Genomic DNA, 12,711 nt, shown 5'->3' with positions numbered 1-12,711 from the left:
GGGAGCGCGGAAAAAGCCCTCCATCTCCCCCTCCCCCTCCCTAAAAAAATTAGCGAGCGAGCGAGCGAGCGAGAGGAGGGGGGCTCGCGGAAAAAATAAATAAAATAAAGAGGACGGCAGGAGCGGCCCCGGCAGGCAGCGGCGGCGGCACAAGGGCAGCGGCGGCGGCGGCGGCGGCAGCCGAGGCGGCGGCAGGCGGCAGGCACGGTCCCCTCGCTCCCCGCTCGCCCCCGGCGCCCGGCCGCCCGCCTCCCCCCCGCCCCCCGCCTCTCTCCCCGACAGCCCGCAGCGAGAAGCGCCGCTCCCCAGCACTTTTTTGGGCCCGAGATATGGCAATGGTAGTTAGCAGCTGGCGAGATCCGCAGGAAGACGTGGCCGGGGGCACCCCGAGCGGCCCCAACCCCGCAGCGCAGCCGGCCCGGGAGCAGCCGCCCCCGCAGCAAGGGGGCTCGGCCGCGCCGCACACCCCGCAGACCCCCAGCCAGCCGGGACCCCCCTCCACGCCGGGCACGGCCGGGGACAAGGGCCCGGGCCAGCAGGGCTCGGGCCAGAGCCAGCAGCACATCGAGTGCGTGGTGTGCGGGGACAAATCCAGCGGCAAGCACTACGGCCAGTTCACCTGCGAGGGCTGCAAAAGTTTCTTCAAGAGGAGCGTCCGCAGGAACTTAACTTACACATGCCGTGCCAACAGGAACTGTCCCATCGACCAGCACCACCGCAACCAGTGCCAGTACTGCCGCCTCAAGAAGTGCCTCAAAGTGGGCATGAGGCGGGAAGGTGAATATTTCTTCCCTACTATACTATCGCTCTCTCTCCCTATGGCTATACATAAGTGTGTGTGCGAGTGTGTGCGAGTGTGTGTGTGTGTGTGTGTGTGTGTGTATAGGTACACACACACAAGCACACGCATATATATATGTATATATATTTACAGCTCTTCGTGGCGATCTAGGTCTCTCTATATTTACATGCACATGTCAATCTCTGCCTGTGTCTGCACTCCATCTGGCAGCTTTGCACCAGGTTTTGTTGTTATTGTTGATGGTGGTTGGTGGTGTTTTCTTTTGCTTTTTGGTTTGTGCCTCCTGCCCTCCTCCTGCTCCTCCCCACCGCCTTCCCCAGCACCGCCACACTCTTCCCTTCCCTGCTCATTGTGCTGAGAATTTATTATTATGATCGCTCACTAAATATTTATCATTTAGCCGCTATCTCCGTGTGTGTGTGTGGATGTGTGTGTGTGTGTGTGTGTGTGTGTGTGGATGTGGTTTTGTCTATTGTTGGCATGAGACTGGGGGGGAGGTGGGAAGATATACATCTCTCTGTACGAGATGTGCTTCCATTCAGCTCCCCCCCCCCCGCCCCATCATTTCTTTTTAAACCCACAACACTTCTCGGTAGATCCATTCCCAGCCTCATCTTTCCTGAAAGAAAGATGAAAGACGTGTAAGTAGGAAAGAAAAAGAAAAAAAAAGGGGGGGGGGGAAATGTGCCACTCTATCTCCACTTCCCTGTGCTTCCCAGTGCCCTGGAGTGTGCTTCTGTGTGAGATTTGGCCTTGTTTTCACTCCATGAGTTAAAAGGAAAGTTTGTGACTGAACTGGGTTTCTGTACTTCTGTCATTTTTTTAGCACGCTGCTCATTTTATTTCTTCATCAAACTCCACCCTCTCCTTAAAGCCTGCATACAAATTGCGATTTATAACCTATTTACCGATCCTTCTCATTTTAGCAGAATTCATAGTCCGCATCTGGCAGTGGGCTCCTCACCATTTCCAAGTGCTCCTTTATTTATTTATTTTTCTTCTCCTTTCCAAGAGTTGCTGTGGTTTTCCTTGCATTAAGGCTCATTTTCGCGTAGGAAGATTTCCTGCCCTCTTTTCTCCTCGAAATATATTTCTCGGTTTACAGTTAAAGTTTATCCTGTGACTATCGTTAAAGATGTCTTAGAGTCACATCAGCGAAACAGTCAGTTTTGCGGAGTGGGGATTACTACTGCCTTAATTGGTTTTAAAATTATATTTTATGTGCCACAAGAAAAGGAATGGAGCTGCTCCAGATCTGAAAGAGCTTGCAAATATGACGACTTCATTGGTAGCTTCAGGGTTGGTAGGCGTCTGGGGAAAAAAAAAAAAAACAAACTTAGAATTGTGCTTGCAGTTAATTGAAAAATAACTGCCAAGTTTAAAATCAGATTCAAGAGAGAGAGGTGGGCTGGAGGGCAGAAGGAGGAAGATCCGGCCCGGCAGACGTGGAGGGCTCGGTGGGGAACGTACGTGCTCTGCTAAACTGGAATAAAAGAGAAAGTTGAGAAAATGTGGCATGCTGGAAAGATGAATTATCTGTGTGCGAGTGTGTGTGTATATATGTGTGTGTGTTTGTGTATAGAAATAAGCCTGAGTAGCCGTATCTTCTCCTTAAATTACCTTTGTTTACATGGCATGCCGTTTAAAACGCTGGCACTGATGAAGTGAAACACACACACGCACACACACACACACGCACACTAAAAAAAACTTTGGTCAGCTTTCGGGACTCGAGGCATGCTTACGCTCTGTGTGGAGATGGTTAATGAATCCAGTGTTTTTGCAGTTGCAAGCTTGTGCATTCACTGTGCAACGCTGACTGCAGGCTTTTGCAGTGGCAACAGCGCACCAAAGATATTAATTACACCGTCCCCTTTTTTTTCCACGAATGTTTGGCTATTGTAAGTTCGGACCTTTTGTTTTATTTTCCCCCTTCCCTTGATAATATTTAATCTTTCTCTTCCTTTTAGCAGGGAGAACTTTGCTGGGCGGGGGAGGGGGGGGTCCTGTATGGAAAGCTTGTTCTGTGTAATAAAGTTAGCAGTGGGGAGCTGGGGGGGCTGTGACCTGTTCCATTTTTAAGGGTAATGATGTGATATTTTTGAAGAATATGGATGCATTTATTTTTATGATTTAAAAAAAAAAAAAAAAGCACCGCAGCAGTTCACTTGTAAATCTCAATGCTACCAGGGCAATCGGCTGGGATACACAACAGAGTTTAGCTATATTTTTAACAGCTGGCTGTGATTTTTAACCCCACTTTCTTACCACCCGGAGGATTTCTTTGATTTTATTTTTATGTGTGGGGCTGCCTTTTGTTGCAAGAGGGGAGGGGGCCGGGGGGCGGATTTGCCTTGTTTGCCTTGGCTTTTTTTTTTTTCTTCCCCTCCGCTTTTTAATCTGTGTTTATTTTGTTAAGCCTGCCCGTAGCGGGGGCGGGGGGCGCTTGGCTGCTGCTGGCTGGGGCTGCGTGCGCGGGCCGGGCCGGGGCGACGCGGGTCGGCGCGGCGGCGCCGGTGCCGGTGCCGGTGCCGGTGCCGGTGCCGGTGCCGGTGCCGGTGCGTGCGCGGGTGCCGGGGAAGCCGGCATTGTCTGCGGCGGGCGGGCAGCGCGGCCGGGCGATGCCTGCAAGCCTCCTGGATGCACATTTCCTCTCCTTCTCTCCTTCTTTTTGTCAGCGGTTCAGCGAGGAAGGATGCCGCCCACCCAGCCGAACCCAGGCCAGTACGCGCTGACCAACGGGGACCCCCTCAACGGGCACTGCTATCTCTCGGGATACATCTCGCTGCTGCTGCGGGCCGAGCCCTACCCCACCTCCCGCTACGGCAGCCAGTGCATGCAGCCCAACAACATCATGGGCATCGAGAACATCTGCGAGCTGGCCGCCCGCCTGCTCTTCAGCGCCGTCGAGTGGGCCCGCAACATCCCCTTCTTCCCCGACCTGCAGATCACCGACCAGGTGGCCCTGCTGCGGCTCACCTGGAGCGAGCTCTTCGTGCTCAACGCGGCGCAGTGCTCCATGCCGCTGCACGTGGCCCCGCTGCTGGCCGCCGCCGGCCTCCACGCCTCGCCCATGTCCGCCGACCGCGTGGTGGCCTTCATGGACCACATCCGCATCTTCCAGGAGCAGGTGGAGAAGCTCAAGGCGCTGCACGTCGACTCGGCCGAGTACAGCTGCCTCAAAGCCATCGTCCTCTTCACCTCAGGTGAGCCGCGGGCGGCGGGCGGCGCCCCCGGCACGGCCCGGCACGGCACGGCACGGCACGGCCCGGCTCGGCCCGGCTCGGCCCGGCACGGCGGCGCGCAGGGCCGGGGGCTCCCGCAGCGGGCGCGGGCGCGGGCGCGGGCGCGGCGCGGGCGCGCAGCCCCCCTGGCGGCGGGGCCGGCGCGGGGGCCGCGCGCGGCGGGGAGCCGGCGGCCGCGGCTCGGCAGGGGCAGAGCGGGGTCCGAAACGCCGCTGCCCCCTCGCCGCCCCGAGCGGGGGGCGTTGGGGCCCGCAGCTGCCGCAGCGATGGGGGCTCCGGAGAAATGGGTTCGAGCTCGGAAAGAAATATAATAACATAACAGAAGCAGGAAGTCGAAGGGGGCATGTCCCAGCCCCGAGAAAAATCTCTCCACCGTGCAAAACCACACAAATATTGGAATTTTAACAGATTGCCTAAAAAAATAGCAAATTAAGTGGAGGCGGTGGAAACATGCGTGCATGCATGTTAACAATTTTTCTTGTGGTAGATGGTTCAAATTAACTAGTAGGAAAGTGCATTAACATCGCCTTTGAAGTGCTCTGGTTGTAGCCTATAAGAATATAATGCATCTCTTATTATTATAACCTGCGAGAGAGAAATTTATAAACATCAAAGACGAATGAAATGGAGGAAACGTAGGAAATAGAAACAAGGCAAGATAAGAAGCCTCGCAATGTCACTTTTTAATTATTATTCTAATTATCGCCACGATGGGGCTAATTGCCACTTTGGGGGCTTGTTTGTTTTTCTTTTTTTTTTCTCTTTCCTTCCCTTTCTCTTTCGTGTTTCGGTTTCTTCTCTTTTTTGTTATTAAACTGACCTTCCGAGCTGCTAATAAATAAATAGTTTCAATAAGTCTAACTTAAAACTAGGCTGAGGCAAAATTAAAAGCGTTCCTGAACAAAGATGGCAAATCGTTCAAAGGCCTTGTTTAACAGTAAGCAGTTTATAATCCATCAATATTTGTTGCCTTTCATGCATGAAAAATAGTATTTACATTGTATTAAAATGACTCTTAAATTTGCACAATATTGTAATGTAGCAAATGTAGTATTAATATCGATTTGAACATCAGATAATTTATTTAGACAGGAGTATCTAATTTGTATGCAGGGTGGTCGAAGACATGTACTGTGACTGCCCCCTTTTACTTCCAGTGCAAATGCAGTCTTAGTGTTGGAGGGAATATTTCTTTGCAGAGGATAAAGTGCAGATCTTAAAACAAATGGAAGATTTACTGAAGAGCCAGCTCGACATTTTAATGCATTTTATCTTAATAAGTCTTCTTGATGGAAACATGTTTTTCAAAAGTGACAAAGAGACCTGGCAGCATTTATCAGGCTGATTTAACTCCAGAGCCTGCCTCCAGACTTGCATACTTTCCATTCCCATTCATTTCAGGATGTTCATCAATAAACAGGGCCAGTCTGGGAGAACCCTCCTTTTTTCAGACCCAACTTTAAGAGATTATTCCTAAGTAGAGAGAGGCTGGTCTGAGTCTTAGCGCTTCTCTCCCCAAAAGGTCCCAGGAAGGCGGCTGCCCCAAATGAGGACACCGTGGGGGGATTTTTTCCCCTCTCTCTCTCTCTCTCACACACACACTTTCTCTTCTTTTCTTCTTCTTTTTTTACCTTTCTCACACGATCGACATTGGCCAGAAACGTAGCTAGTGCCTTTAGAAGACCATTTCATTTCCATATATTAAAAACAAACGTAATAATTAAATGTTTAGGAGGGGAGAAGCCTCTGCCAACAATTGAGTGGAGCGTGAATGGGGTTTAGAAAGGGAACAATAATATTATTTTGGAGCAGGATCGCGTGGGGCATCTCAGAAAATGGAAATACAGCTGTCAGGAGTAATCTACCCCTTCCTCTTACCCCCATCCACACATTTCCACTTTTGACTAAACTTGTTTTGATTGCTTAGCCAGAGGGGAATTCATGGGAAGCCTTTCTCAAAGTCATCCAACTTTTAAACAAACTTTGACTGATGGAAAAGACATTTTTAGGCGTATTGTCCTAAGTCCTTCGCTGAGGACTAAGTATTTAAAGCTGGCATGGGTTTCTCCTGTTGTGGTTTTTACATTTGGGCTCCGGATAGTATATTTAATCCGGAAAATTCTGGACACCGTCCAAAGATTGGGTCGTGACCCAAAACCTGCTGCTTTCTTGCCTCTTTCTTTTTCTTTTTCTTTCTTTTTTTTTTTTTTTTAAGTTATTAATTCATACACCTACCTCTTTCTTGTAATAAATAAATGTTTCCAGGAAAGGACCAAGCTAGATAACATAAATCCAATAAATCTATTTGCAGCACAATAAGAACTTTGATTTCTAGTTAGATGCCAGCTGATTACACCTATATTTTCTGAACACTAAACTCTTCTGAACGCGTAACATGAAATACATTCCCACTACTACAAAGGAGAAGGCTGGAGTGTGCTGAACAGTAATGGTTATTTATTTACATAATTTCTTTTCCATAGACTGCAGGAAGAAATATAGAGCTTTCCCTTATTGACACACTGCCATATAAAAAAGTGAGGTGCACAGAATTTTCACATTAGCCCACTTTCTTAGATGGGATAATAATTCACCTTTGGTAAACATATATTGCATTATTTTTTCCATGGATCCCTTCCATGGATCCCATCTCTCTGGACTGAATAATCTACTCGAGCTTTGCATCCTTTAATTATTATTTTTAATCCCGTTTAAATGGAGAATTAAGCCTCCCCCCCCCGCCACCTTTAAGGTTGCGAAATAAAATCCAAATAAACGCATATGCCAGACCATTTAAAATAATTAAAGCTCAATAGATATTATCGACGTGAGAAAATCCTAAGCGTTTGGAGATCTGACACAAAATCCAAGACGCATTTTTCTCTCCCTTGCTGTCACCTTTCTAGCAAGCAACTTGCTCATCTACACTGTCCAGTGACCTACAGTATAGGTGCACTTATTGTAAATATCTGATAAATATTTTACTAACCTTAAGGGTATGACATATGGGGCATTAAAAAAAAAAAAAAAAAAAAGCCCTGCTAGGGTGTCAGTAAAACCCTTTCATATTGTATTGTTTGGAAGTTGAATAGGATCCTAATGCATAATGGGCAGTTAATGCATGTAAAATAGCAAGATATATGTAAATATGGAGTGTGATTTGTGGCAATCAACATATGAACAGGCCTGTGGTTCTGATATATATTGGAAACAAGAGCAGGCCTATGCTTTTGATACATATATATGTTGCAAACTGGTGCTTTAGATGTTGCAAAATATCGTTGCATTAAAGGTACAGTATGGATTAGCAGAACAGTCTGGCTCCGATAATTGTATATTTGAGGGATGCCAAGTCCGCAGTTCAGGTCAAAGGTTCCTTTCTTCAGAAGTTCTTGAATTATGGCTTGTTTTATTTGTAATTTTGCTCGAGGCCATAGTATTATAGATGAAGGTGTTCAGAAATCTTTGTAAAGCCGGTTCTTGATATAGAAAGACATAAACTTCAAAAATGCCATTGCTACAGACTTTTGCTTTGAATCATTTGTTGTGTCTTTCCAGGGTCATAATTCTACATTCACAATTTTGTAATGTCCTTTTGGGGCCATTAACATGCATTAATTCATATACAGATCTATATATTAGCAAAGTCTGGCTTTGATCTATATTAAACCGCACTGCCAGCTGACTGCTTCCCTGTGATCCTTATGTTTTTAAAAATATTTATTATTAATCTGCGAAACAATGTAGATGTATAAACTATGGAGGCAAACCCATCACGTTTCTGTGACTGTAGGTTCCTGCGCAAGTCTCTCACTGAGCAGTCGATGCACAATTATCCTGTTTTGCGTTATGCCTACACAGGGATAGGGGTGTGTGTGTGTGTGTGTGTGTGTGTAGACACACAGATGCATATCTCTCTCTCTATATATATATATCTATGCACACATATACACACACAGACATGCAAATATATAAACGTACAGATTTGAAGGGTTCCAGTTTATGCTCTAAGATTAGTACGCCTTTGCCTGGATGGTATCATTCTGCAAGGTGTGAGGGATATATTTCTAGCGATATACGTGAAATGCACCCGTATATGAAGGATATATTTCTGGCTGCATTTAGGCAGTGCTTACCCACTGCAGCCGTTTCTAGCTTTGTGTCTGATAGCTGCAGATGTCTGCTTAGCACAGCCTGCAGTAACCGAGCTGTATTCCGCTAGATTATTATACAGCCTACAAAGATGTGACCAATTTTCGATCACTTGCTCTGAGCTCGGGGTAGGGGGACCCCCTTTCCTTGCAAGCGCTCCGCAGCCGCCGTGCGGGCGGCTCCAAACGCTGCGCGGCCCGAGCGTTTGCCTTGATCTCATTTGCAGCCATGTCAACAAACTCGCTGTGCGTGCGTGCGTGCGTGCGTGCGCGCAATCTGTCTTTTTCTTTTTTTTCTTCTGCTCCCTAACTCCCCCCCAAACCTTTTTTTCTTCTTTTTTTTTTTTTCACCTGCGGGCGGGCGGCCCGGGCTGCCAGCCGCGGCGGCGGGGGCGCGCACACACGGGGCCGGCGCGGCGCGGCGCGGCGCGGCGGGCGCGGGCGCGGGCGCGGGCGCGCATCCCCCGCGGCGGGGCGCGGCGGGGCGCGGCGGGCGCGGGCGCGGGCGCGGGCGCGCATCCCCCGCGGCGGGGCGCGGCGGGGCGCGGCGGGGCGCGGCGGGGCCGCCGCTTCGCCGCCACTAACCGCTTGCCCCCCTTGCCTCCCCGCCGCCGGCGCCGCGGCCGCCGCGCTGCCGCGTGTGCGTGGCCCGGGCAGACGCCTGCGGCCTGTCGGACGCGGCGCACATCGAGAGCCTGCAGGAGAAGTCGCAGTGCGCCCTGGAGGAGTACGTGCGGAGCCAGTACCCCAACCAGCCCAGCCGCTTCGGCAAGCTGCTGCTGCGGCTGCCCTCCCTGCGCACCGTCTCCTCCTCCGTCATCGAGCAGCTCTTCTTCGTCCGCTTGGTAGGTAAAACCCCCATTGAAACCCTCATCAGAGATATGTTACTGTCTGGGAGCAGCTTCAACTGGCCTTACATGTCCATCCAGTGTTCCTAGAGCCCGGCCCGCACCCCCGGTACAGACACTGCGGAGCGGCACAGGCGGGAGCGCACGCACCGAGGGGAAGTTGGGGTGCAGGGGGGGGCCCAGGACACAGACAGGACACAAAAGACAGGCCCGAGTAGGATCACATGTGTGGCCGTGTTTGGGAGGCAAAGAAAGGACCTTGTGTCTGTGGAGATTTTTGGAGAGGAGAAAAAAAAAAGACAAAAAGAAAAAAAAAAAAAAAAGGACCGAGGGGATTTTAATAAAACCAGAAGGAGAATAATGGATCTTCCAGGATTTATTGTGGACTGATGTGGATATATTCTGTACAGAAACCATCAGACAAACAAAAGCGTTGGAGCTGAACTGAACCTTGTGTAGAAAGAAAAACAAACAAACAAACAAAAAAACCCACACGCAAACACTTACCACGAACATTGTTACTCATTTTGTAAAATATTAGTCTTTATTTTCATTTTTTGTAAAACTTAAAACATCGTATGCACATAAAGGAAAAAAAAGAAACAAGAATTAGGGGAAAATAACATTTTCCAAATAATTATAAAAAAATTGTCCTGTGTCTATGTATCTATATCTGTTTTGTATTTTTTTCTGGTTCCAAACCAGGTTTTCTGTGATTCTATACTAATAATTTTTGATATAACCCTTTGCTTCTTATAATGAGTGCGATATATGTTGTCGAAGCTGTTCTTCAAGAATTAAAATTGAAGTGAGAATTTAAACAAAAATAAAAGAATTTAGCAAAAAAATCAACTTATCACCCCACAACCCATGAGTCTTGTTGCTTGAAACATGCCAACAGTTCACCAAAAAAAAAAAAAAAAAAAAAAGAATTGTACTCCCTCAATTTTTAACTTCTATACTGGCGTTAAAAGGGAGAACTTAAAAATACTTGTAAGGGGTAACAAAGTTGTATAAATCACGTGACGTTCCAAAACTGACTTGACTGTGTAAGTTTAGGGCTGAGTTGTCAAGGCCTAGGAAGAGACAATTGGAAACACAGGCAGCGCAATGCCATAGGCAAACTCATTTCGCCGAGGCTGTATAGTAGACTTTCCACCAACGTTTATGTGCATATTGCCCTGGCCTGCACATTTTGAAACACCTTTTCCCGTCAGTTGGAGTTTCTGCTGAGTTCACACCTTGCTGTTTCCTTTTAGCATTCATGGGCATGGATTGAAGTCACTGTATGCTACCATCACTGTGCGGAGGTGTACAATATATGGCATATTGTAGTCGTGATTCCTGTTATTCGTTTGTTACAGGCTTGGTGGTTTTGGGGTTTTTGTTTCTTTCCCCAAGGATTCAAGGACCCACGAGTGCGTGTTCTGATTTGTGTGTGCGTGTGCGTTGCATTGGCTATCAGTTGAAAGACCGCTCTTTCTGATTTTCTTTACTCCAGTCACCACTGTGTGTGAAGCATATTCCCAGCCCATTAATATAGAAATCTAACTGGAGGTTTGCTCGTTGGGTGGTGAGCGAGCGTGTGTTTTGTGCATGTTTGTGTGTGCGTGTGTGTGCGTGCGCATTGTGGTCATACACAAAACACAGATAATAACTATACGTGCGCAGATCCTATATGAAGCATTGTACCATGCCTGCCTACAGCAGGACCTGGAGATGTGTGCGAAAAGCCCTGTATCGTTTTGGGTTTTTTGGTTTTTTTTTTTTTTTTGGTAAAGAAAATTAAAAATCGTTTATGTAATGGAGCTCCTTTGAAGGTAAAGGCTTCACAATGCTTCTAGCTGGTGGTGCAGATCTCTGTACAGCTTTCAGTGCATTAATGTTTTATAGGATCTGAGACGGAGCTGTAAGAACACATACTACCAAGGGAGCTCTTTCTTAACGTATTAATAAATCTGGATCTTTAAAAATAACATTCCCCCCCACACGCATACACCTCCCGCGCCCTCCAAACAAACTCGGATGAGGCAGGCTTTTCAATTTGTGGAGTTGTGGAGTCAATTTGTGGCAATGTTTTTCTTTTAATTTGCTGTCCTCCATACTCTCTAGATTTTTTTTTTTTTTTTGGGGGGGGGCATTAACAAGATTCTCCAATCCAACCCGCTTGGGGTTTTTAATATTCTAGGCGCAGCAGATCCGAGGGAAGAGCAGCTCTATACAGTAGGCACTTATAGCTGGATAATCAACATCGCGGGCAGATCCTCTATGGGGGTAGAGGCCATTTCAGTATGGAGACGCGGCCTGTATTCATAGGTGCTGTATGGGGGGGACTGACGGTTTCAGACCTGGGCACACAAGGACGGAAATCAGCCCCACCAGCACCCTCCCCTTCTAGCTCACACGGACGCTGCACAGGCGACAGCTTTGTTCCTCGACCGGGTTGCCTTGCCCGGGCGGAGGGGCTCCCCGGCCCCCGGCGCTGCCAGCGGAGAGGGAGCAAGGCGCTCAGCCCTTAGAGGTGCCGAAGTAACTTTTCAGCGTTGCCTTTTGGTGGGATAGGCGACTGGGGACCCAGCTGGACTAGCAGTAGAAAAAAGCGGGGGGTGGGAAGGGGGAAAAATAAAGAAAAAAAGAAAAAAGCTCTCGGTTTCTTCCAATGAGATGTAAATATATTAATTACAGTGTTATCCCACTGATGAAAACAGGTAAACTTTTTCGTAGGTCAGAAACGTATTTTTCAATTAATTTTCATATTTATGAATAATAATAACCCACCGATTGCCAAGAAACTTGCAGGTGTAGAGGAGGTGTACGAGATGCACTTATTTCCATGTATGTGCCTAGAAAGAAGTGTTTCAATCCCTTATTAAACTTTGCTTATAAGACGGTATTGTGTTCTGAAGTGTTAAATATCCAGTCTCTGCTGTGTTCGTGGATGTTTTCCTTTGCCACGCTTCAAGCTCTTGGGCATTCTTGGCTAAAAATATTGTATGATCTTGTCACCAAACACTATATGCTAAAAATGTGAATGTGGAGAGGGGCCAGGTCCCCCGCGTAAGTTTCTGCTGACTTGTTCTTACCTACAATATACTGTTCTAAAAGCAACTCCAGTTAAATTTCTCCTGCCTTGTTATCGCTGCTAGCCCGCTGCCCGCCGCCGCGCCGCCGCGCCGCGGCTCCGCGGCGCTGCGCTGCTGCCCGCGCCCGGGCGCTGCGCGCAGGCTCCCGCCCGCGGAGGGCTCCGCCTGCCCCGCCGCGGGACCGGGGAGGCTCGTTAACCACTTGGGCAGCACTTCAAGGGAGGGGAGGAAAAAGGGGAGTGGGGGGGGAGAAAAAAAAGAGAAGAAAAAGAAACGAGCGGCCCTCGCAGCGCAGCCCCGCGTAGCGGAGCGATTTGTGTCATCGCTGCGGTCTGGGAGCGGCCCGTACAAAGGGCCCCACCTCTGAGCTCCGCGCTAACTAGCTTGCCTCCTCCCACTGCCCAATTAGGCCCTTTCCACATATTCAATCCCATAAATATTTGGAGATACTTCTAAATGGTAGGTTGAACCAGGGCTGGTGCAGGGGGGTCGTGGGAGGCTGGCCTAGGCACGGCTGCCCTTTCCGCGGGCAGCCGCGGAGGTCCTGGCCGCGGTCCCCTCGCCCCTGCCGCAGCCGCGGCC

At 48.7% G+C, this 12,711-nt stretch overlaps 1 protein-coding gene across 2 annotated transcripts; it reads left to right on the top strand.

Annotated features, from left to right (window-relative positions):
* Positions 1–260: 260 nt before the first annotated feature.
* NR2F1 (nuclear receptor subfamily 2 group F member 1) lies at positions 261–12,132 on the top strand. 2 transcript variants are annotated; one of them, XM_067315408.1, is made up of 4 exons: positions 261–777; positions 3,481–4,008; positions 8,856–9,043; positions 9,128–12,132. In XM_067315408.1, exons 1-4 carry the CDS (start codon positions 330–332, stop codon positions 9,134–9,136), a joined length of 1,173 nt encoding a protein of 390 aa, XP_067171509.1. In that variant the 5' UTR covers positions 261–329; the 3' UTR covers positions 9,137–12,132. The 2 variants fall into 2 exon arrangements, with proteins under 2 accessions (XP_067171509.1, XP_067171508.1); XM_067315407.1 differs by having other exon boundaries at positions 8,856–12,132.
* Positions 12,133–12,711: the final 579 nt, after the last annotated feature.

Source organism: Apteryx mantelli, chromosome Z (genome assembly GCF_036417845.1).
Source record: "Apteryx mantelli isolate bAptMan1 chromosome Z, bAptMan1.hap1, whole genome shotgun sequence".
In the NCBI taxonomy this organism is placed as follows: domain Eukaryota; kingdom Metazoa; phylum Chordata; class Aves; order Apterygiformes; family Apterygidae; genus Apteryx; species Apteryx mantelli.
This window is presented reverse-complemented; position numbering and strand designations above follow the sequence as displayed.